Source organism: Perissodus microlepis, chromosome 14 (assembly GCF_051167445.1).
Source record: "Perissodus microlepis isolate ML-2025 ecotype Zambia chromosome 14, ASM5116744v1, whole genome shotgun sequence".
Taxonomy (NCBI): domain Eukaryota; kingdom Metazoa; phylum Chordata; class Actinopteri; order Cichliformes; family Cichlidae; genus Perissodus; species Perissodus microlepis.
The window spans coordinates 8456775-8483828 of record NC_140474.1 but is presented as its reverse complement, the minus strand read 5'-3'; the positions used below and the strand labels follow the sequence as shown (position 1 = coordinate 8483828).

Genomic DNA, 27054 nt, shown 5'->3' with positions numbered 1-27054 from the left:
GGGGGCGGCACTGTATGTGCAAAGAGAGGATGTGCCCATAGCAACGCAAACTCAAACACACTTTCAGCAAATGTGATTGCAGAGAGAGCAGAGGCAGGATGCTCAGGCCAGCCACAAAATGTAAAACAAGAGCTTTAGACTCACATTCCCCACCAGCACCCTTGCCAGCACTATGTGATGGTGGAAGAGAGCCTCTTGAATCAGTCACAGCATGTCTGTGACAGTGAGATGACCTCATCCTGCGCTGCAAGATTTTTATTTTTTTTTTTTAATTTTATTTTTGGCTCTGCCTAATTAATCTGGGCACTCTGGTTGGCTCCTGACGGCAGGCTTGTAAAGTAAGATTTGTGCACTGCTCATTATCATTGATGAAGTGGAATGTCAGTGGTGCCAGGAAGCTCGGCTGGTCGGGGCTGATGTGGGTGAGCCGGTGGTAGAGAAGTCGTCAACCCATTCACTTCTGTCTCTGCTCCGACAGTCCCACTCCCAGATTAATTGCTCCCAGACCACTTTTGTGGTTGAATTGAATTGTAATGATTCATAAGGAAGTGTAAAATGTCTGATTGTACGTGGATGTGGAGGCAACTAGGATGATCTCTAGGGCATATCCTGTAGATTCGGTTCTCTAGCTGTGATACTCGAGCTGGAGGTGAACAAAAAGATGCCAGTCTTTTAGAAGATTTTCATTTAGCTGATGTTTAATGTGTAATTTATAGTTGAATTTATCTGCGTGTTGTGTTATTAGACCAAACCGTCCTCCCTAACAAGACACTTTGAATTAAATTAACGGTTTGTATTTAATAATTTTTTTTTATACTCACCTCAACATGTGATGTTTTTCTTAGCTTGACTTCCACTTGTCCCTGAAATGACTGTTTGCCTTACAATTATTATTACCATTATGTTTTCCATTATAAAGCCGTTTATTTTGTGTCATTATTTTACGAATAGAACTGGGATTAAAAAAAACAAGAGAAACTTACTTACTTTGATTCTAAATGTTACCTTTTAAATATTATGACGGAAGTTCATTATTCAAGACCAAAGAGTACCATAGTTTTCAGACTATAAGGCGCATTAAGTGAAACATAACAGTCAGATAAGTCGAACTTTATTTAACTCATTCACAACAACTCTCAACATTGTTGTAACACATAAAATAGAGAACATTACACTCACTCATCCGGGCGTCACGCATGCCCGGATCCCTCTTGTCATTATCCGAGTAACTGTCGTTACTGTTACTTAGCTGTTCAACGATGATTCCGGCCTTCGTGAAAGCTCGGACGACACTTGAGACTGATACCTTAGCCCAGTCGTCCACGATCCATTGGCAGCTAGTGGCTTAACTTGCCCGCTTCGTAAGCATGTCTCTTAACAGGTGCCATTTTTGGGGTCCTTTTACACACACCATAATATTATGTTGAAGCACAGTACGTATTACTCCGCCAGGCTCCTGACTACGGTAGCCATAATGTTCCGACAATCCATCAAGCGGTGCGGGTTCATAGCTTACCAAAGTCGTACTAAAACATTTTTAATGCATAAGGTGCACCGGATTATAAGGTCCAATTTTTGAGAAAATTAAAGGATTTTAAGTGCGCCTTATAGTCCAGAAAATACGGTAGTTTAAGAGCCAAAAGTACTAAACAGAAACTCTAAATAAACTACTAATAACTAATTTGTTTTGTCATCTTTAATATACATTGATCAGTGGGAAGCTTAGGTAGTAAAATATTAGATATTGTTTGTAACTGTAAGTGACTTTTAGATGTGCTATTTGCTCAGTTTTGCGGCTGACCTCAATCCAGAGAGTAGTGGACAAGGCTTAGCTCGAGGATCAAGGGAAGCCACGAGCAGTTAAAACATCTGAGAATTTGTAGTACATGTAGATAATAAGCACCTTACTGAGGTTTTCTGGTAGCACTGGCAGTGACTAATATGGCCACACAAGGCTAAGGTGAGGAGTAGTGAATGTGAACAGATGGTGATATATAGAGCGGGATAGCCTCTATTTAGGTGGACCAGCCAGTTCATCTCAGACATATTGATCGGCACAATTTACTCTCTTTACTCAGAGGATTATGGCTCTGTAGAGTAATATAAAGGTTTCCTGACATGTCAATCAGCTGTCACTGCCAATTCCACAGAGCAGACCTCAGCCTGTCACTGAAATGGGTTTTCCAACTCCCCCACCAGTCAGACAGGCTGTATGTCTATTGCCAAGGGTTCTTGGAGGGCACTTTTAGAAATGATAATGTTACTGTAGCTTTCTAGAATTTCTTATTTATTAAACCCACTCTCTGCCAACTGCAGTACATATAATTATTTCTGCTCTACTATTATTTGTTAATGGAATGGCAATTACAGCCAGTTAGTACGACTGTATAGCAACATTCTGTGGGAGGATAGGCTTTGGGTGCATGTTTTGGTGACCCCGTGTTTGCTTCTGACCTCTGTAAATGACTCCTTTGGCAGAAAGTGTGCATGTAGGCAGGCCAGCAGAGGGGCATTGATTCCATGTTTGGATTTATTGTTGAATCCCTCCGTTTGGATGAGAGGCTCTGACCTTGCCCATCTCAGGTGGAGAGAGCTGATGCCTTACTACCCATGGGCTGTAGTGAAGTTATTAAAAACTCCATTACCACCATTCAAAGATAGACATAACTCACAGTGCGGATATAGAGATGTCAAAACAGAGATTGATCTGAGAGAGAAGTGTAACCCAGAGAAAACTCAGGAAAGGAAGAAAGACTGAACTGAAACACTGAGCTTTAGGCATCAGTCAGGGCCAGAACAGCTCTCTCAGCTACACATCTATCACACCCTTTTTCAATAACCCGTCTCTGTCACTGTTTAGATCCTGAAGGAGTTAAAGGATGAGGACTGGAACATAGGCAATATCATCCACACACTGACCAACAGGCGATACGGAGAGAAGTGCATAGCTTATGCCGAAAGTCACGATCAGGTAAACTTTTCTACAACGTCTTGTGTTGTGCCAGTGAAGTCTGCATTAGTTCAGCGTGAACGTGCGAATAATGAAACACGGACTGCCTTTGCAGGCTCTGGTTGGAGATAAGAGCCTGGCCTTCTGGCTGATGGACAAGGAGATGTACACCAACATGAGCTCCCTGATCCCCATGACAGCCATCATAGACCGTGGCATGCAGCTGCATAAGATGATCCGCCTCATCACTCATGGCCTGGGTGGAGAAGGCTACCTCAACTTCATGGGTGAGTCACCATGCTAATCCATAAAATCTAACATTTCATGGATTTTATATGCCAGATTTATATTTTAAGCAGGCTTTAAGAAATATTGCATTGAACTTGTTATCTTTAACAAGATTCTTTTTCGTGTCATGTAGTATAGTTCTGTTATTTTTATTGTACTTTTTTTATAACAATCATAATTATTACTGACTCTGGCAAATTCAAACCTTTAAAATCTTCAAATATTCCTTGCCGTTTATTCAAACATGACAGCTTAAAGATTTCTAATATGCTTTACAGGTAATATGAGAGTGAATTTGCATAACTAAATACAATATGTATGTCATACAAATTCTCGTTTTTACATAAGACAAAATAAAACAGACTACATGACATCTTGCTATTTGATTAGGCAATATTGTTAGATAATCATACCACATAACAACATGGTTCAGCTAACATTGAAATGCTGAACAGTCAAGAGGTGATGAAGGTCATGATTGTGAGGCAGCACCCCTCTGTTTGGCTCATTTTTTATTAAAACGGCGAGGAGAATCATTTCAGATCCCCCTCATGCACCGCATTCTTCCTGAATTTGAACTTCTTCCCTCAGGCAGACACAACAATCCCTTAGTGTTCACCGAACAGATATAAATACGCATTTATTCTCCTGTCCATCCAAGTGTTACGCAGGCAACAAGCAGTAAGAGGCTTTAGGGTAAATATTTAATTGATAAGGTTATCACTACCTAGTGCTGTTATTACTCTAGCTACAGTTATTTTCTGTATACCCTTGTAGCATACTGTGCTTTTTTGTTTGAGCGTGAAATAGAAAATAAATAAATAAAATTCTTTTTACCATTTCAATAATGAAAATGCAAATTCATCAAGGCTAAAAATAACTCGATGAATTTTTCATTCGGGGAAAGTGCTCATTTATATGGTTTGTTGTATTTCTTTCATGGAACTTAAGTAGCTTGCTGCCAATAAGTCAAGGCCGATGATAAGCATCAAAGGGCCATTTTGAAGTGGGGCTGACATCGCTTTGCTGACTTGATCATAAAATACAGGGCAAAAGCCGTCAAACAGGTCCCCTCCCCTTTGCTCAAATGGAGTCAGTTCTCAGTCATTGTTGAAATGCTCTTCATTTTCAACTCATCGTCTGAGCCAGGGGCATGACTTTGTCAAGGCCTGCTGGTAAAGATAATAAAGTGATAATTAATGATGATGGAAGTTGACCTTGGTTCAAAGGAAAGGATTTCCTTGAACGTGCCACTCACTAGCTTAATGTAAATACTGCTTATACTTGTGATGCAAAGCATTTTAGCTCCACCTGGTGACCAGGTGCTCAGGTCAAACAATAAAACAATTCCTGTGCTGACCATTTGAATTTGTTATCAATCCCTGTTCACCAAGATGTCCAATTTTTACCTCGGGAAAAGACTGTCGACTTCTGATAAGTGGATTGATGTGCTTGTTGAAAAGAAGCACAGTCAAAACAGCTGTTCTCAATGGACAATCATAACAGGGCAGTCCACAATGATTAGGATGTCAGAAAAGACAACTGAAGGACAGTTGATAGTAATTATATCTGATTCTCTGGCTAAAGTATAGCTCAGAGGCACTCGTTGCTGCACTCTTGGCGCTTGTCTCGCATGGATTTTGCTGCCACATTTACTTTCAACCACTCTGGCAGTTTCAGAATCACGGTGAGTTGATGAGACAAAACAATACTTGAAAAGTCGATTTGACAGTGATTTCATTAACTCAATCACTCTTTTGTGGCAAATACTACAAAATTTGCTCACTTGCTATCCCGGCCTAAACCCACCCACGGAGCAATTTTCCATTGATTAGAGGTCAGAATGGTGCATCGATGTGTGGACTCAAAGTGGGTTAAATTTTAGTTCAAAAGGGAAAGTTTAGCAGACATCTAAATCACACCTAGCAGTGTGAACACAATTTCAACAGCTTTACATTGAAACACTGTTGCCTCACAGCAACAAGGTTGTGGGTTGAAATTAGATAAATAGTAAGTGGAAAATTGGAAAGTGGTAAGTGGAAATTATTCAAAGAATAATTTATATTCAAAGGATTTTACAACAGTTTAGGAGTTAGAGCTGTTTTTTATACACAGACCTCTGTTTTCAGAGGCTCAAAAGTAATTCAACAAACTTACAGTATTTTAAGTATAAGGACTGGATTTAATCCTTGAATGAAAGTCTGCCCTAAGTCTAGAACCCATGGACGTCACCAAATGCTGTGTTTTCTCCTTTGAGATCCTCTAATAAGCCTTAACTGCAGTCACCTTCAGTTCCTGCTCTTTTGCTTGTGTTTGCTGCATATTTGGCTGAGATCAGGTGACTGACTTGGTTATTGAAAAATATCCCATTTCTCCTTGAGAAACTCAAGGCAAAGAAATACTGTGGGCCATTGTCCATTTGTACTAAGAAGCACCATACAGTCAGTTTTGTTGCATTTGGCTGAATCTGAGCCAGGACTACAGCGGTCAAGAAATTGACTCTCAGATACAAATCTTTACTAAAAATTGCTATCGGATTAGATGGACTCATTTGCAACAGTATCGATTTGAACAGCGCAGTCTTCGCCTCCTCCAGCTGATACACAGCTTCACACAGCACCTGCATTCAGGCAGGTACGTGGCTCTTCCACTCAGTAGCAGCAGTTAGTAGTTCACATTCACTGATACTTAATGCTTTAGAAGGAATTTTGGAAAGTCAGTGAAGCTCCCAGTTCATTGTAGTACTAAAGAGCTTTCATATATTTGCACTACGTCAGTTAACTTAAAAAATAGCGTCGTCATTTAAGTTATTGTTTGTATTGTTCTAATAAAAATAAAATGAATAATGCCTCTTAATTTTTGGTATGTATGGTATAGAGTATTTTCCTGGGTATCAGTATTGCACTTGTACTGATGAATGTAAGATTTCTGCTACTTCAGCAGTCCCATCATCAATAAGCAATAGTGACCCAGTTCTGCTGGCAGCCGCCCATGCCGGCACACTGCTTCCTCCATGTTTGACAGATGATCCAGCATGAGTCAAATCATGACTTTTTCCTTTCCTTCTCCATATTTTTCTCTTCCCATCATTCTAGTTAATCTGGGTTTCATCTTTACAAGGCATTTTTTCAGAACTGTGCAGGCTCTTTTAGAGATTTTTTTGGTGAACTTTAAATTGGACTTCTTAAGCTTAAGTGTAACCAGTGGGTTTGTACCTTGTTGTAAACTCACTGTATTTTCATTCATGAAAACATCTCTTGTTTTCAAAGATAGACTTACCACCTGAGAGTGTTCTTGAGTGGGCTAGATGTTGTGAACCACTGAAATAAATCTATCGCCATGCACTTTAGTTGTTTTCATTGGTCTTTCTGGCCTTTTTGTGTTGCATATTATTATTGTGTGGATGCTTTAAGCATCCACACTATTGAGTTCCTCTTGGGACTTCCGTACACTTTTTGGCACTTAACTACTTCCACAATTTTCAGCCGATTTTCACCGTTCAAATTTTAAACTATTCTGCTATTTCTGCTAATGTGTGCTATGTCTTTTGGTATTTTTCACTATTATACTTTTTAAAATATTAAGCTTAATTTGTCCCATTGAAATGAATGGGAAACTTCTGCAATTCTGCTAAAATTTGCTTGTTTTTGAAACTTAACTACTTCCTCATATTTTCACGTAGAACAACCATTCAAACTTTAAAATGTTCTCAAATTATTGGACTATTCAGGTATAAATCAGCTTTTTCAAATCTTTTACCGTTTTACTTTTATGCCTCTTAAAGTTTTCAGTTGCAAAATTGTGATTTTTCACAAAATACATGCGTTGTTATGGTTGCTATGCACTTGGCTGTCTTCTTGCAGTCTTCTCTTCATGTCCGAACAACTTCTTGCTACTTGCTCAATTTTCACTCAACTTCCACAAATTATACATCAAAACGTAGGTATTTTTGCTGGCTTTCCGAAAATGTCACTATCATTGTTGTGGGATTTATAGAATTTTGGCAAATCTCCTCAGACCAACACAAAGTCGCAAAACTCTCCATAGAAAGTCAATGGAGAGCTTGTTCAAAATCACCGCTTGATTTCTGTAATGAGAGGCATATTCGAATCGTCATATCTCCTTAACGAAGCAAAGTTAAGACATAAGGCTTGTCCCAGTATATCTTCAGACACTCCTGACGCTCACAATTCAAGAATTATTTTCTCACCTATTACCGTTCTGAAATGAGTTAGACTTGTTTGAGGGTAGGAAATTCGTCCTTCGCTCAGATTTCTTCAGATTTCAAACTCTGGAAATGAACCACTTTTTTCTCTCGTCATATCTTTTTAATGGATTTCCACAGAGACCTGAAAATTTCCATGATTGTTCACCAAAGCCTGCTGTCTCTTACGGTGAAAGAATGATATTGATACTCCAAATAGATTTAGAGTTAGAAAGCGTTGTTTGAGGGCAAGTCAAGGCAGTTTTTGCTTTGCTCTACTCAGTTATGGTGCATTAGAAGTCAAATATCTTTAATAATTCATATTTTAATGATAAATTGTCAACACTTTAAGATTCCCCCATCTCTTCTGAACAAAACGGTGTAAGAATGACCGTTCTAGCCCCTACGGTTAGGAAATTATGGTCATTTGTTTGAGGGGAGCCGTCATTATGAGAAATAGACTGCAAAAATCCTGTGTCTCTCTGTGCTGCGTGCACCTGTTTTGGCGGGAAAAAGTGCACAGGCTCTCTGATTGGTGGATTCAAATTCAGCAGCTCCCAGGCTGCTTGACTGAGCTAGAAACTTACACACTTCTCTCTCCCTGTGTGTGTGTGTGTGTGTGTGTGTGTGTGTGTGTGTGTGTGTGTGTGTGTGTGTGTGTGACAGAGAGAGAGAGAGAGCCTTTTTATGGGATGATCTCATTGTAAGATTCAAATTCAATATATTTAGACTGGTTGACTGAATTGGATCTTGTGTGTGTGTGTGTGTGTGTGACAGAGAGAGAGAGAGAGAGAGAGAGAGAAAGCCTTTTTATGGGATCTCATTGTAAGATTTAAATTCAATATATTTAGACTGGTTGACTGAATTGGATCTTGTGTGTGTGTGTGTTTGTGTGACAGAGAGAGAGAGAGAGAGCCTTTTTATGGGATGATCTCATTGTAAGATTCAAATTCAATATATTTAGACTGGTTGACTGAATTGGATCTTGTGTGTGTCTCTCTCTGTGCATGTGTGTTTCCATATGTGTCCATATTTGTGATTGTGTGGCTGTTATATTTTTTTTTGCCGATTTTTTTCATTTAACAAGTATATTTGAGGGACCCTTAGCATGTTCAGCATTTTTTCAGCTGTCCATTTTGCTTTTCCAATTTTTCTGTTTAAGTTATTACTGTTGTGCTAAATCATAGCATTTCTGCTGTTTTATAAGATTTGTGCTAAATATAGTATTTCTGATTAATTATAGTTTTTCTACCAAATCATAGTACAGTATTTTTGCCTTTTATAGGATTTTTATAGGATATTTATATTGCTTAATATAGTATTTCTGCTTTTTATAGGATTTGTGCTTAATATAGTATTTCTGCTAAATGTAGTATTTATGCTTAATCATAGTATTTCTATATATTTCTGCCAGGTCCCCAGGCAGCCAATCCTCTGTGAGGACTGAGGCATTCAAATTTACATATCAGGGCCTGCACGGCTTCCCAGCCAGCCAATCATATCTTAGGGATGAGACATTCAAATTTACAAATCAGGGCCTGGACGGCTTCCCAGCCAGCCAATCATATATGTGGGCTGAGGCATTCAAATTTGCATATTGGGGCCTTCGTGGCTTCTAAGCCAACAAGTCATCGATGTCATATATCTCTAAAAATTCATATTTTAATGATAAATTGTCAACACTTGACGATTCCCCCATCTCTTCTGAACAAAACGGTGTAAGAATGACCGTTCTGGCCAATACAGTTAGGAAATTATGGTCATTTGTTTGAGGGGAATCCTCACTATGAGAAATAGACTACAAAAATCCTGTCTCTGTGCTGCGTGTGTGCACCTGTTTTGGCGGGAAAAAGTACACAGCCTCTGTGGATTCAAATTTAGCAGCTCCCAGGCTGCTTGACTGAAAACATGCTTCTCTCTCCGTGTGTGTGTGTGTGTGTGTGTGTGTGTGTGTGTGTGTGCATGAGAGAGAGAGAGAGAGACCCTCTTTAGGGCAGCATCACATTGTTGGAAAAAAATATAATATATTCAGACTGGTTGACTGGCATAGACCCTCCGTGTGTCTCTCTCTCTGTGCATTTGTGTATACATATTTGATTTTGTGTGTATCTGTTGGCTGTTCCTTCTTGTTTTTTAAATTTATTTTTATTTCTTTATTTTTTTTTCACAGGTGAACAACAATTAGTTTTGAGGGAACTTAACCATGTTCCGTTTTTTTTTTTCAGCTTGTCATCTTACTTTTCCAGTATTTTCACTTAAGTTATTGCTATTCTGCTCAATCATAGTATTTGTTCTAAATCATTGTTATTATGCTATATTGTAGTATTTCTGCTAAATCATACTATTTCTACTATATTATATTTTTCTTTCTAAATATAGCATTTCTGCTATATAATTGTATTTCTGCTATGTTATAATATTTGTGCTAAACCAGAGTATTTGTGCTGAAACATAGTATTTCTGCCAAATGATAGTATTTCTGTCAAATTATCGTATTTGTGCTAAAACATAGTATTGATTTAAAATTACAATATTCATAGTTCATCACAGTGTCTCTGGTAAATCACAGTATTTCTGCTCTGTTGTACTATTTTTCTAAATCATAGTGTTTCTGTAATGCTTAAGTATTTTTGGTTAAATATATTCTTTCTGTTATCTTATACTATTTCTCCTAAATTCTTGTATTTTTGAGAAGTTATCATGTTTCTGGTAAGTTACAATATTTCTGCTAAGTTCTGCTATGCTATTGTATTTCTGCCAAGTATTATGTTTCCTCTAAGATATTGCAGTTCTGCTAAGTTATTCCATTTTAGCAAAGTTCCTTTGCTTCTGAAAAGTTTTTACAATTTCTGCAACTTTTCAGCTTTTTCAGCTAGTTTTTGCATACAGCTTCAGCTTTAAAGCATCCACACTGCATTTTCGTAGGAAATGCAAATTTTTCTAGTTATTATTATTATTATTATTATTAATAATAATGTACCTTATTACATCAAAATGAGTTTTTAGCTCATATTGAAAGTTCTAGTGGAAAGCTATCAGATACAAGTTTAACACCTTGAATCGGCTTAAGGTCTTTGAGATGACATGCCAATATTAAGGGAACTGGAATTTCATTTGTGTTAAAAGTGGCACGCCAGAAAATCATAATCTCAAGCAAATAATTTCATATTACAGGCACAGATATTCGTTGTGTTGCACACAATTAAATTAATCACTGTTGATAGATAATTTGGAAAAACTTCATTTTCCAAATTGTTATAATTGTTGCTATAAAACAGAGCCTTTGATTCCATTTGTCATGCTAATCTGTCAGCCACAGAGGTTGTGGCATCACTTCTTTTGTAAGTGACCAAGCACAATAGAGGATGTTTTTTGGGGGAGGTTTTTTGTTTAATTTTATTTTGTTTTATTTTTTTAACCAACCAAGCAAGTGGAATTCCTCTTGAAGGGTTGAGCTGTATGCGGCAGTGTTAATCTGCTGTAGCACTTGCCAACCAGACAATCTGCCCCGTGTGATTGCTTCTTTGTGAGCTTGGCTGCTGAGTTCCACGCATGCATATTGTTAAATATACCTGGAATTTAATTGTACAAGTTCCAAAGAACACTCTCACCTGTGAAAGGAAATTATTTTCTTGTGACTGTTTTCTTTTGACACAAATGTCAGTCCATAGAACAGATCTCACCTGGCCATAAAACTGCTTACAACCCACCTGACGAAATAGTTTTCATTATCTGAAAATGGGGAACTGTAATTCCTAATTATTTAACCCCTTGATTTGAACCTGGAAGTCTACACTTCACACATTATTCATTTTTTTTTTTTAAATAAATAATGTATGGTAAGTAATTGTTTACATAGGCAAAATTACAAAAACCTATTAACCTAACTGTATATGTCCATAACAGAATTACTTTCACCAGCACTGGCTCACACTAGTTGGATGGTCTATTGGTCCAATTAACCCCACACAGGGAGTCAATTTGGTTGTCACATAATTGCATTACAATTGCTCAAAAGGTAACGGCACCATAGACAGAGTCCAGAAATCCTTTTGACAGGAATCTTCAGAAATGATGGAAAATACAAAGCTAGCTGGCTATATCTGTTTTGACTGTGTCCCAGAAGCCACACCCATAACATTGAGCCTTAATAAATTTTATATGGGTGATTAAAAACAAGAAAATGTGCTTATTCAATGAGGAAAGAAATGGCTGTAGACATCAAAACAGTCACCAGACAGTAAACAATTTTTATTTATTTACTTTTTTTTTTTTTTGCTCTGTGGCATTTTAACATAGATATTGGCATTTGAAGCTCTGTATAAATCCGTCATGAACGTTAGCCACATCTTCAACTGAAAACAGTCGGGCTGAATTAATGATACACAAGTCATTATTTTGTTGTCCTCTATGTTGATTACATTATGCAAACATTTACAGTGTATGTTGGAATAAAATTACTCTAGCTCTAGACTAAAAATGACAATCTTAATAATTGAAGTCACAAGTTTGCAAACCTGGAGTTCAGTCAGTAAATCAACATTGAAGGTGAAGGTTAGAATTGGATATAAATATAGCTAAACCAGTCTTCTGTTCATAAGAGGCGGATGTGACTGTGGACTGAAAAATAAAATCATCTTAGGAGACTTATTACTGAGATCTGACGGTTTTCATAAAGGCAGGAGGTTCAAGAGTATTTTCAAAGAAGGTTGAAAGTCATCCACATTTAAATGACCTGTATATAAGTGGAGCAGATACCATGTACAATAGTATTTTGAGTATTCTCAACCCGGCAAAAGGCTTCAGAAGAGTCATTTGCGTATATGCACATGCTTAAAGATAAAAATGAAATCTCCCTATTGAAAATTGTTAGTTATTTGATTTTCTAAATTTAGAGTTTGCAGAATTAGACAAGTGAGACAAACCCAGAATTCAAACTTAAATGTAAACCGTTCTGTCAAGTCGAGACAATCCAGTCAAGTAAAGCTCAGTGGTTTTGAAGAGCAGATATATGAAAGAAGGCCAGTATAAAGGAAGCAGAGAAAGAAATATTGTTCTCTTTTGAAAACTGCTGTCAGGCTGACTAAAATAATTCTGCTATCATATTATGATAAGTAATAGTGGGTGAAAGTGTTTTCAAAAGAACATAAAATGAGGGAGCTGATGAAACATTTTTTTTTCAAGTCTACAAAAACACAAGACGCTGAAGTTGATTATTACGAACTTTTCCAAGTTCAGACCAGTAGACGAGTGGTAGAAAATGCTCGAGACAAAAAATATCAAGTAAATCTGAGATGACACACCGTGTCAATGGATCAATGGTGGCAGAGTCATTTAGCCAGTGCTGAGCAAGAGCAAATTGTTTGAGCAAGCAAATCAATTTGAAGTGCCTAGACTAGAAAAACCCATTTATTTACTCATGACCAAAAGCAAACACTACACAGCAAGAGGACAAAGGGAGCATCCGCATTTGAGGGGCTCAGAGACGGATACTGTAAAGGATGTTGGAGCGTGAGTGACATTAAAGCACCAAGTGGCGTGGCAATAATGAAACGCTTGAGTGGTTTTATCATTACATCAGCAGGGACAAAATGGAAGTGCTCTAACTTCCTGACTTTCAGTGCTCACAGAGACTTAAGATAACCTTGCAGATTTACAGTCTAAATTATTGAGCTAAAACTTCTCCGAGCACTTTGCATTCATAGAGAGCTACAATGCAACAGGCAACTATTATACTGCAGCCTTGGACAATGAATTGAAAACCAGCTCTTTCTCCTCATACATTTCAAATACATAATCCCACTGAGAGCTAAATGTGCTTTGAGGCCTGTGGTTCGGGATGAATGTGCCAGTCCCATCCCTGCTGTTGGACCAGTAAAGCTTATTTAATGTGCAAACTTGGAGCGGGAGTGCATATTAACACAGTAACAAGAAATCAATCTAGCAGGTGCAAATAATCATTGCATCATGTCTAGCTTTGTTTTATTTATTTATTTTATTGTATTGCATCTAAAACCTTCTGTGACTCGCCTTCTGATCTCTTCTGATTCACTCATTGATCTTACTTTGCCAGAATCCCTCCAATGGAAAACAGATTGATCCTTGGCTGCTTCTTGGGCTGCTAATTACTGAGGGGACTGTGTCACTGTCAAGCCCTTATCTGATGCAGAGCTGTGTAGAGGAGTAATGGAACGTGCCACCTGAAAAGCTGCCTGACATAACCTTGTGTAAACATAGTTGCCCTCAATTAATCATATCATTGTTAGGGCCTCCATGAGCTTTCTGACACTGTTCCAGCATTAAGTATGTGTAAGTCTTGCCTTAGTACAACTGCTTATATATACTTTTTCCTAAAATACTTAAAGGTTATAATATAAAAATATTTAAGTATTAGATATTTATAAATTTCCATCCACCCACTTATCCCATTCAGGGTTGCATGAGACTGAAGCTTATCCCAGCTGCATCTATTAAAGTCTATCTATTGGCATTAGCATTTATAATATCTAATAAATGAAAAATTTAATGGTCAAGAAGAAACAGGAGAAACACCCTTCAACCATGCAAGTGTTGTAACAGAAAAATACATATATATGACACTGGGGAAGACAGGAACAGAGCAGTTATGTGCTCGTTACCAGTGTTGGTCAAGTTACTTGAAAAAAGTAATTAGTAACAAATTACTTATTACTTCTTCAAAAAGTAATCCCGCTACTTTGCTGATAACTAAGTAACTAATTATTTTCAAAAGTAAGTAGTTACTTAGTTACTTTTTAAAAACATGATACACAACCTGAATAGGTAATAAAGCAATAGACCTTTCTGCCCAATTCTACTTTCTCTGCATAATCCATCATATAAATTGCAATCAAATGAAAAAGTCTCTTTTTAAAACTTGTTTTATTAGTTTTAATCTTTTAACTTTATGGACATTGCATCAAGCAAAAATGTAATTATATGCAACAGACTTTGACTTGAAGAAATTTGTTTAACATTTAAACCTATTTTCTGCATATTCCAGCATATAAAATAACATTTTTTGTTTTTACACTCACTCTTTCAAACAGATGCAAGTAAAACACAACAGAAAATAAATAAAATCAAAGACTCTGCGGCACTAAGTCCTGTCGCTCTTAAATGTATTTTTCTATTACTTTTTCTAATCTATTACTTTTTTGCAATAGTTATTCCTTACTTTACTCATCACTTGAAAAAAGTAATCAGATTACAGTAACCCATTACTTGTAAGGCGTTACTCCCTATCTCGGCTCATTACCTTTGAGCTGCATCAGATGGCGGGGGAGGATGTCAGGCAATGATGGCACACCCAAACAGTTATGGGCGTAAGATGATTGGCACCTGACGTGGTGGTAACTGAGCCAGAGCCAGGTGGAAACCAGAGGTAAAGGGAGCCAGCAGGCTGAAGGAGGAGTCCTGTGAAGCTTGGATGGCTTGTGGTTCTGGAGTTGGGTGTGGGAATTCAGTTAGGCCATGGAACAAGACTTTCAGTTGGTCTTGAGGCAGTTCTGGGAAACCATGAAGAAAGCGGATGAGATGGTGTTGCTGACTTCAACTGAGGGTGTAGTGGGGTGGTGGAAAGACTACTTCTGTGCTGTGCCATCTTCAGGTCAAGCATAGTCTGGGGACAAAAGGGATTACTTGGCAACTACTCAAACCTCTGGGTGTTATAGGGTTGTCTTGTTTGACATGCCTCTGTGACATTGCATGGAAGTTAGGATTAGTATCTCTGCATAGGCGGACTGGGGTGGCGATTTTCCTTTTCAAGAAAGAGGGCTGGACGGTATGTTCCAAATTCAGTTGTATCCCACTCTTCAGCCTCCCTGGGATGGTCTACGGCAGGGTACCGGAAAGTACAGTCTATCCATTAGTTGAACCTTGCATACAGCAGGACCAATACAGTTATCGTCCCAGTTGTGGAACACTGAACCAGCTTTCTATCTTTTTCAGAGTATTAAAGGGTATTGCAAAGTTTACCCAACAAATCTAGATTTGCTTTGTGGTATTATCCTTGTAGGTAATCCATCTATATAATACTAAAACATGTCTCCATATTTTATATGAGACAGCCTGCCTTTCATACGTTATTAGGATTTTATTTATCTGTGTATTAAATGGTAAGTGGCCTGTATTTGTATAGCGCTTTACTAGTCCCTAAGGACCCCAAAGCGCTTTACACATCCAGTCATCCACCCATTCACACACACATTCACACACTAGTGATGGCAAGCTACATTGTGGCTTATTAGGGTGAGAATCCATCATATTTCATCCTTGAACAGAATGTGCTATCTGGTTTATTTCAGCTGTGAGGAGGTAGAGGAAGGTGATTATCATGGTGATTAATGCGGGCATATGGGAGGAACTTTGCCGTGTTATCGTAGAAGAGAGGAAAATGATTACCTAATGGAGGTGTGTCTAATGTGTTTCTTTAAAGCTGAAATCAAAGAAGAGTCAAAAGCTTCCACAGGTTACTGAATCAATTTCTCCAGGAAACCAATCATCTCCACTAGACTTTATAAAATAATAACACTGGAAAACTGAAAGTAAATAGGCAAAAGAGGCATGTGCACTTATCCCGTTAATGAATGTAGCTCTTTCAAGAGCTTTTATCAAAGCACCAGCCAGTATCCCGGCTTTTGCTGTCTAGGACAGAGCTTAGCAGGCAGATCACGTTTTTTTTTTTTTTCTCTTTCTCTAACCCTGGTGTTTTGTGCATGCAGGTGTTTGAACGTGCCCTCGCTGCTTCCATATGGCACCCACGCTGCCAGAGGAAAAAAGTATGACAAAGAAAAGCTTAATGGTGCTGGCTTATAAATAAAAAGCAATTCATACTGAAACATTCTCTCAAAGTTAGTAAAATATTATGCATTTCTGGGAAGATTTCTGTTGTATGTTGCTTTATTTGTGCAGTTTGTGGCAATAAATGAAGTCACATGATGCTGAAATATTGCAAGTGCAGCCTGGTGTAAGCGCTTCTTTAAATTATTTTTTTCCACTTGTGCTTTCACTAATGCTTTCTCATCCCAGCATGTAATATAATGCCATCTTGCCAGATGCCTCCTGCGTCTCCCCATTACGCGCAAGGTGTCCTTTGGCGTTGGTGCCTTGATGCATCGGCAGTATTGGCTGCTGAGCGATAACGGTGCTATTTAAGATACCTAAGTTAGAAGGGTGGAAAAGTGGTGTCAGTGGTCTAAGTTGCAGTTGACTGTGGTCCCCTTCCTATTGGGACCTTTGTGTTTTGGGCTTTATATGCTTTATTTTTACTTGCTTTTTACTTTCACATTGACTCGCTTATCAGGTTTAGGCATTAGACAGCTACCTTATAAGGGTATAGAGATTAAGTCACCTTCGTATTATACCCCAGGGATGAGAATGAGTCCTGAGAGCTATGGTTAAGTTCTTTCTGTCTGAAACAGAAATTTAATCCATTGTTTCCTTTGGGTTCTATTCCATTTAGGGTTCACTGTTATTTCTTATAAGCAGACCAAGAGCTGTACACACAAAGTTATCATTCATTTCGCAGTTTTGGTGATCTGTTGTGCATCATGTACTGTATGGTACATCTTTGCTGATAATGTGAAAACCAAATATATATTTTTTGCATTAACTTCAACATCATATTTACTGGCTCACATTGTTTGTGAGTCTGCAAACATCGAAAAACTATTGGAAACCGTCAGTTATGTGCAACATTTCAGAATGAAATTGGGGAAATTATTCATATTTCAGTTTGATTGAGTCGTCATTTCCCTAAACAGCAAATAGTACAACACTAAAATTGTTTCATTTATGCATTTTGGCCTGTGCATACAGTATATCGTCTATGATGACATTAGCTGTTCTAATTACATGTACATAGCAATCTGAAAAAAAGGTTTCTGTGTATCTATGGCCCACTGCATTCTTTGATATCTCCTTTAAGAGACGTGGATATCTTGAGTGTACAGATATTCCGTCATGAGCTAGTGTTTTTTGTTGTTGTTTTTAATTATAATGGTGTTACCAAAAAAATCAATATTTGTTACTTTCATCCTGCGTGAAACCTACATTGGTGCTATATTCATAATGAATTTAAAAGCCACTGAGGTTTCTTTACAATACAAAAATGACAGTAGAGTTCATGCTTTAGAGGCCGTTAATGCCTTTAGAATCCTTCTTTTTTTCCTCCTTTCTTTCATTTTAATAGCAATGTATTGCAAAAGTGTCAATATTTTTTTTTATGGTTTAGTGTCTTGACACGAAGCTAAAAACGTCACATTTAGAAATAGTCTGTAAAGGTGCAGTAGAGCTACCAGTGTCTCTGCCTTGGCCTGCAGGGCCCTAATGTTTTATGGAGGACCCTCAATAATGCATGGTCTTTGATAATAATTTCGCAACCGTGAGTACACTACATACTCAAAACTGGCTTTGAACTGTGACTGTGATACACATTGCCCATGGTGGAATACCTGGTAAAGCATTTGTAGCTTGTATCTTTGTGGATGTGTTCTCAGTGGTATATGAATTACAACAGGTTCTTTGGCTTTTTGCAGTCTGAACTGTGCATTGCATGCCACTGCATTGATCCATTCCTCTCCCTTTCTATACTAGAAAAATGTACAATAATTCTTTTGGTGCTTTCACTCCCAACACCTACCCATACTGTATGCAACATACTGCAACACAGAGCCATTTCCCTTGGGCGTGTTGAAAATCATTGTGGGACATGTAGGAACTCAAAAGTGCTGTAGATGTTGACGAGCCAGGCTGAGGGTGGATACAGCAAAATAGTACATTATGCATCAGACATAAAATATTGACGTTTGACAGTGAAATAACATCTAAATTTAGATTTTTTTTTTCTTTCTTTCTTTCTGACGAAGGAGTACCTTGAGGGGTTTAAAACATTTGAGAGTATTGCTTTGTGCCTTTTTACATGTATTGGCTCAGAGATTACTATATGCTTACTGTGATGACATTTGTACAATAAAATATGTATCTTTTCATGAGGGAATGATATATTTCATTCCGCACAGTCTTCTCTTCCATAGTTTACATTGTCAGCTCAGTTACAATGTAATTTTTTTTTATGTTATTCCAGTTCTCGGTATACAAGTCATACATTCTTTACACTGAAAATGCATTAATATGCTTATTTAAAACGACTCCACTTACAAAGCATGGGGCTAGCACTATGTCTTCATGTGTATTGTAATCTTTCAATTACTCAAATAGTGCAAATACAACATACTGAATGCCACAAATGGGAAAAGAATAACATCTCTCTGTATAAAACTGCAAATATGTTGGAATGTCTTATGATCAGTAGTACATAATATCATCAAAAGAGTAAGAAAAAGGGACAAGGGAAGAACTCAATAGTAAATGACCGTGATCTTCGAGGCTTCTAGCAGCACAGCAATAATCCTGTAGTGGAAATTACTGCGTGGGAGCATTTCCAAAAAGCATTATATCATTTTGCATCACTTAGTCCGAGCCTTTCAGTTAAATGCTCGTTAATGTCTTTGGTTTGTTTTTGTTTGTTTTTGAAACGTACGGCGTGCAGCTATTGAACAAAGAAAAAGGATTGTGTTGATGCATTAAGAATGGTCTTAAAACTGTCAATTTCTTCTCTAAGGCTCATAAGACACCTGATCACTGGGGAGATTGGCATTTTAGGTAGCCTCCCTAGTGGAGGAAGAACACTCAGAAGAACTTGTCCTTTTGCTTAGGGGCAGTTAATGCCAACTGACATATCCATTGCCACCTGTGGCCAGGGCCAAGACATAGCCTACAGCAGCTGTAACATCAGTGGAGGAATTGCCCAGCTGTCTTGATAAAACAGACAGGAGGAAAAAACAAAACAAAGATGATGTCCAGAGGAGAGCCTTTACTTCCTGTATTAGTGCCTTCACACAGTCCTAGATTTCTTTAGCTCACAGGCTGATGAAAACTGGCTTCAGGTGTGTTATAAATAAACTCAAGAAGGTGACAAGGATAAATTTTGCTGTTTATTCTCTTAAACTTCAGAGCACTCGGGGACTTTTCTCACCCCACATACCAAATTCCCAGTGATGTAAGGACAAGACTGGAACAAGACTGACATTATCAATATCAGCAATGAACATGAGTAAACAAAATCAGATGATATCAACATCATGGCCTTCTAGAAGGGTTTTATAGTCTATAGCTCACGCAGTGTAGGCAAATTTCAGTTTGTGAAAACAGGGGTGGCGTTTCAAACGGTGCAGAATCAAGATCATCACCAAAAGAAACTAAGCCATCACCTGTATACAATCTCTGGCCACCTAATGAGGTACAGAATAGATCCTCACAAAGCTGCTCATTAACACAGATATCTACTGTAATCAACCAATCACATGGTAGAAACTCAATGCATTTAGGGGTGTGAGCATTGCAATGACCTTGTGAAGTTCAAACCAAGCATCACAATTTGAAAGAAAATGTGGTATTAAATGAGGTGATCTGATTATTTCAGAAACGACTGCTCTCTTGGGATTTTCACACACAACTATCTCTAGTGTTTGCAGAGAGTGGTCCAAAAAAGAGAAAGTATCCAGTGAGTTTCACTTCTCTGGGCCATACAATCAAGCTATCTCTGAATGCACAACATGTGAAGTCAGAGCTGATGGGCTACATCAGCAGAAGACCACAGTAGGTGTCATTCTTGTGAGCTAAGAACATGGAACTTAGGCTACAACTCACACTGGCTGAGCAAAAATTGGACAACAAAAGACTGAAACAATGTTTCCTGGTCTGATGAGTCAGTTTCTGCTGTAACATTTGGATAGCAGGGTCAGAGTTTGGTGTCCAAAAAGAGTTTAAGCTGCTTGTGGTGGATATTTTCTATATTTTCCTTTGGGTCCCTTAGTACTAACTGAACATTATTTAAACAGCACAGCCTCTACTCAAATGGCCTCCACAGTTATCAGAACTAAATCCAATAGAGGATCTTTGTAGAATTGGAAATTTGCATAATCAAGAATGTACAAATGGTCAATCTGCAATGACTGAGAATATCATCATGTCAATATGGACCAAAATCTCTGAAGAAGTTTACAGGACCTTGGTGTCCAAGGTGATAAAATGGCCAATGAGTGTATAGCACACTATACTCGTTTGCCACAAAATTAACTAGCACTTCTGCTCCCTTATAGTGTTATATGTTCCACCTACTTACTATTGTAATTTGTGACTATGAGAACTGAAAAACGGACTGGTCAACTGGTGTAAAATTAAAGGTTTTGATACACACCCTGTACAATAATACTGAGAAAAATAAATGAATTAAAACAATTATCTCATTGAATACTAAAACTGTAGTCACCATTTTCATTACAGTATTCAGCATTAACACAACTTTGGTTTGTGCACTTTTCACACAATAAACATTTAGTCAAATCCATGCAGTGTGCAATGTTTGACTTTCTCACTAATCTCCAACTAAATGAAGTATAGGTTCTGTGCTTTTAATATATGAAATATTAGTACAAGAATTTCAGATACTCAATAAAGTAGTGTACACAATCCTCTTGGTTGAGTGCAGGGAAGAAAGTCTGTTTTTGACTGGTGGTGCTGAGGTGTAATTCTCTCCTTAACATTTCAAGTTCACTTGTGTGGGAGGCTTGTTATTCATGCAGATGTCAGAAGAAAAAGCACTCTCTCACTTTCTCTCTCACTTTCTCTCTCACTTTCTCTCTCACTTTCTCTCTTACTTTCTCTCTCACTTTCTCTCTCACTTTCTCTCTTACTTTCTCTCTCACTTTCTCTCTTACTTTCTCTCTCACTTTCTCTCTCACTTTCTCTCTCTCTCTCTCTCTCTGTTGCCCTAATTCCTAGGCAAGTGCTGCAGTGTGCTTGTTCTGTTGGCAGTTCATGTCTTATTGTTTGCTACTACTTTAACACCTACATAATGTATTTCATTAAAATCTGCTGTCAGTCCCTGTCTGTTTCACTTCATCCCATCACTCAGGGTTTTTTTTTCCCCCTTATTTATTTGTTTTTATTTATTTATTTTTGTTGTCATCATCTTCCGTCTCTGGTTTGTCTTTCTTTTACTGCCAGGAATTCAATTATCCTGGCTGTTGTTTTATGATGTTGTCATGACACCCAGTGACGGATTCATTATCTCATCTCCTTTCTGGCGTGTCTTGATAGTAGCATCAGGTCTGTTTTCAGAAAAGTTCCACAGTGTGTGTTCTGTTTTGCTAAATGCGCGCAGTCCGAAGATTTCAGCTTGTTTCTCCTAATTAAGTGAAAGATGAGGAAAAGATGAAATGAACAAACAGGCATTTGAAAGGTGGCAGAATAAGACAGTAATTTAGATATTGTTTTCACAAACACGAATTAAACAGCGATGAGCGAGTGATGAATCTGTTTATTATAGTCTCATTTGTGTGCGAGTTGAATAGCTCTTGGTATTGGTTCTAACACCAAGTTGAAACATTCATATTGTTATGAAGAACTGAGATTTAAATTCTAATGATGAAAATGTATCCTGGTGAATTAATTTTGCACAAATTGAAAGGGCGAAGCTCAAATGAAAGCTACTGGATTTGGGGCCGATTCTTGGGTTATAAGATGATTGTCACTTGGTGAAATTTAGCTCTCTTTAAAACAGGAAAGTAAGTATCTTCTGGTCAGGTTATGAAAAAAGTGTGATCTCTATCTTTTTATTTTTCCATCTTGTTAAAAATTGCACAAAACCCTAAATGCACCTTATATAGGACAGTATAATAGGGTCTTTTGATTCAAAGACTGTGCCTTTCCGTTCATTATGTACCTTTTTTAATAAAACTTTCTGTGTTGCAGGAAATGAGTTTGGCCATCCTGAGTGGTTGGATTTCCCCAGAGAGGGCAACAATCAGAGTTACCACTATGCCCGGCGGCAGTTTAACCTGCTAGATATGGATCACCTGCGCTACTCTCAGCTCTATGCCTTTGACCGGGACATGAACCGTACTGAAGACAAGTACGGCTGGCTGGCAGCTCCACCTGTAAGAACGTCACACGTTGACTGTACAGTAGGCTTTATGCACGCAATGTGATGAAACGGCAAAAAAAGAAATCGCTGCAGCAACTTTTCAAACACATATACAATAATAGCCTGTCGTTTCTCAACCAGCTGTTTATAAGTCTGATAAAGGTTTATTTTCTTCAAGATTAAATGTAGCCTCAGCTCACTATCTTCACATACCTGTAAAGTTTCCCTGCACACATTAGAGTTCATTTTGTAAATGTCTTGTTTTTCTGGCTGCTGTCAGGTTGAACAGTAATAGATTTCCTGAAGCTTGTGTCTTTCCCTGCGTTTGAAGCCTCTGGGAGAAGGAAAAAAAATGTGTGTTTTTTTTCTCTTGAGGTGCTGGTAGCAAAGTAATGGGATAATGCAAATGGAGACTTTGGCTAAATTGACAGGGATTAGAAGTGAGTGTGTGTAATTGATTCAAAAATACCTTCCCTCACATCCCTGGGAATCAGTCCCCAGATTAAAGCTACTTCACCTTGCTATGTTACACTCTGTCCTGCGGAGTGCTGCTCGACAGACAGACAAATGCAGCAGAGTAGAAAAAAATATCAGAGGGCATAATTAGAGACATGCCTGGTTCACACGGATAATTTCTGCATATTGGCCTATCAGTCAAAAGTGTGTTCTGAGTTACTGGAGGCTCCTGCATCCTTTAGAAGTAGATGAGAGACAGAGCTTTGGAGGTAAGGCAAAGGAAAAGCACAGCCTTACTGATTTGTGTGCTGCCTGTTGGGTAAATGAGAGGGAATGCTGATCGTAAATGATGCTACTGGCAGGGAAAGTGAATACATTTGGCACGAGAGCTGACCTGCGGCATACTGTGAGTGCTGTTTTTCTTGGTTCTGTGCATTTAATGTAAAATCATACAGTAGGTCACAGCTATATAATGTACACTTAAGACATCTCAAACATAAATGATGTTCTGTAATAGCAGTTGTGCTGTGCTCTACAGCCAGATTTAGCAGTATGTGTCTTATGGAGGGTCAAAGAGCATGTATATGTGATTAGACTTTCACTTTGTGCGTTTTGTTGCCAAACAAATATCTGAAAGGTTTTGACAGATTGTTGAGATGTATTTATGTCAAGAACACTAAGGAACAATCTGGCTTTCATCTGATCTTTAAATAGTCATTTAATTGTCTCAACATACTATAGCAATATTATCTTGGGGAAAAATGTCTTGGACTCCACTTTTTTCATTGCTCTCAATGCACATAACATAATAAGGACAAACATTGAATATAACAACACCAATACAGCATATTACCAGATTTATACATGCAATGGTGCAAAACTGCTAGAATCATTATGGAATAAATGGAATAATGACAGAGTTGTAGGTTGCAGAAAGAAACTCTACAGATATCTGATTTTGGATTTGTTTAACTCTTGAACGGAGGGCAGGATGTCAGCAAATTTTTAATCCTGACTGTCTGTTTTAGTCTGGTTTATCAAACGGGTGATCCTGATACTGCGAAACACGTCCACTGGCAGCAAACTGACAGATTTGGTGAGAAATGATAGCCTGTTTCTGCTGCTATAATCTAAGTCTATAAATCAACTAATCAGAATATGTGCCAACAAATAAACCAGCAGACATCATGCGTTTGAAGATATACGAGACATCGTTTTCAGATTGGCCACCATTGAGTCCATATAAGCCCTATATTTCTCAATAATACAATGTTCTTGTTTTTAGCAATATATACTCATGAATTTGATGCCAGAAACACATTAAAAATAGTATGGGGAAATGGGGCATGTTTATCACTGTGTTGTATCACGTCTTCTTTTCTTACTACTTGTACAGGAAGCCGTTCGAAATATGAGGAGACCACTTGTTTTCAAAGTTTTTATTATTAGATTTGAGGCATCCTTTGTTGGCTCTGGATAATATCAAAATATTTGTCACTGAGTGACAGGTATGAATTTCAGATCTTAATATGGAGCTGTGCTTTTGTAGTACATGCAAAATGCAGTTTAGCACTATCCTGCTGAAATAAGCAAGTACTTGTGTAGAAAAAAACAGCGTATGTTGCTCCAAAATATAAACATGTGGTTTAACATTAATACATTTAATTAATATAGCATTAAAATCTTCAAAGTAACCAATGCTCTATGCACGAATGCATCCCTATGCCTTCATGGATGCTGCCTTATATACATATGTATGTATGCCTGTCTTTTACTTGTAATAGCATGTAGCATTACATCAGTTAGTCAGTACTTGGATAAAATGGTACACGCAGATATTATCTTAAAAAAAAAGAAGTTTCTAAGTAGAGGCGTTAATCAATATAGGCATTATGTAAAACTTAAGCTACTCATAAGATATTGAGTAAGTGCCCTGAAGACCAGACAAGAGATAATAAATCAGCTCTAGTGGTTTGTGTGGCTAACCCTGTGTTCCAGTGTCTGTGCACACAGAAACAGCTGAGACAAGAAATTCTTATTCACAGAATGAAACAATATCACAAAAAGAACATCAGAACATCACTCGCAGATAAGGCCAATAAGTGTTCAGAGATTCTGCTATAATAACCAGATGAGGCGAAATCCTTTGTATGGCTCATCAGTGACATTGCCAAGGTAATTGTTCTTAGCGGGGAAAATTCTATAGCTCGGTTAGTTCAATATTTCACTGTAGTGGAAGGATCCAAGGGCATTTTGTAGTTAAAACAAGAAGCATAAGCTGATATGTCAGCAGTTCTCCTTTTTGTCCCTGGTGTAAATGAACTAAGCAGAAATGGAAACATGCAGGGACTTTGCTGAAAAGTGAGATTTGTGCATATGTCTTTGAAGATGTGCATCTGTGAGTTTTAAAAGGCCAAAGTTTTTGGACTTGAACTAAAACTCCTCTTCCTTGAGGTGTGCAGCTCTGAATGTATTTTACGATAAAGCAGCACTCACTAGCAAATAAAGCAAAAATAATTTCTAGCTCTGACACCAACCATTAGAAATACCCAAGATGCTTTTAATCGCTTGCAATGAAACTTTAGTCAGTCTTTGATGGAAATCGTAAAAGTGGTCTATAAATCCAGCAAATCAGAAAAAATGCACTTTGCATAGTTTTTTTCCTAATAATAAGGTCATTGGAATCAGCAGTTTGGACGTGAGGCAGTGATTCATTCACATAGTTTTCAATAGAAAACCTTGGGGGCAAAAGTCAAATCATTATTTTTGCCTTTTCCAGCAGCAGGTTACATCTTCAAATGTATTTTCGATGTCTCCTATCTCTCCGGAAACGGAAAATGTTTGCCTGTGGCATATCCAAAGTTAAATCCAATTTTTCTGCCAACTGCGCTGGGTGCGCTGGACTGCAGCTGACTTAATATAAGTTCTAGCGAAGAAAAGGGAGCAGAGAAGAGGATAGCATTTTGTGCAAATATTGGATTTTAGCAGTGGACTAGCAAAAATTTACTCATTCAGATTGCTGACTTCAAAAATAAGCTCTTATTGCCTGGCTAAGTTTCAGTCAAAACAGCTCCCAATCAGGGGGATCCTGCTGGCAGTGACAGAAATTTGACAGACTGTGACCTAATGTCATACTAGAGGGTTTTGCTTTCATATCGGGGGACCATTTATTGGCCTCCTAAATAGGTATTTTTCTTGTTCCACACTTGAAAATTATTACATTATAATTTTTATTTTTCCATGAACATTTACAGATTAGGCTATAATCAGAATATATTCCTAAACTACGAAGACAGATGATTACATTGACATTTAATGCTTATTTTTATTTATGACTAGCTCTGTGTTCTAATTTGGTCAAGACTTCATGGCTTCAGATTAAACTGCCGGTCAGTGAAACTTGGCTTTACTTGGAATTTGCAGAGTTCTCATGTAGAAATGGACTTGGGAAAAGACTCCAGACTGTCAGCTCATTTCTTAACCTCCATCCTCTCTGCTGGTCCAGTTGTCGGGGTGCTTATCTTCTCGTTCAGCCGTGAATTTGCTGCCCTGAAATTGGCTTGGGGAACAAGGCACTAAAAATAGGGGGTGGGGTGACATTGATAATCTCTGCTAATGACACGTTAACAGTAGCTCGCTCCACAGGAGAGTGGCGGCTTTATCATGTGCAGCTGTCTAGGGCTGACAGTGTCTGCCTTGCGCTACCCAGGGCCGCTGCTTTCTGCTGATGATTGCCACCCAAAATTTGATGTGGGAATGTCTCTTAGTGTGTTTGGAAATGTGTAGTCCACTGATATAATGTGCTCCATTATAATTCTCTAAATCCAAGATGAGAAAGGTAATGACTATTCATGAAGAAATACTTTATTAGCTTTTCTTTCTCTCTCCTCTCCCCCTCCAGGCCTTTGTCAGTGCCAAGCATGAAGAGGACAAGGTCATTGTGTTTGACAGGTCAAATGTGCTCTTTATCTTCAACTTCCACCCCAGTAAGAGCTTCCAGGACTACAGGGTGGCTGTAGAAGCTCCAGGAAAGTATCCTTCATATGTCTTTTTTAAAATTTTATTTTCATTTGAAATCTTCAGACTGTGGCTTTCCTTTGTTACACCACAGTGCACACTTACAGTGCCTCTCAGAGTAATGTTGTCCTT

The 27054-nt window shown here is 38.0% G+C and overlaps 1 protein-coding gene across 1 annotated transcript in view; it reads left to right on the top strand.

Annotated features, from left to right (window-relative positions):
• gbe1b (glucan (1,4-alpha-), branching enzyme 1b) overlaps positions 1-27054 on the top strand; it is a 94538-nt gene that overhangs the window by 44094 nt on the left and 23390 nt on the right. The window contains exons 11-14 of the mRNA XM_084949986.1: positions 2861-2971; positions 3066-3237; positions 22278-22462; positions 26807-26937. Of these exons, the coding sequence (XP_084806112.1) occupies positions 2861-2971; positions 3066-3237; positions 22278-22462; positions 26807-26937 (599 nt within the window). The remainder of the gene's footprint in view (positions 1-2860; positions 2972-3065; positions 3238-22277; positions 22463-26806; positions 26938-27054) is intronic.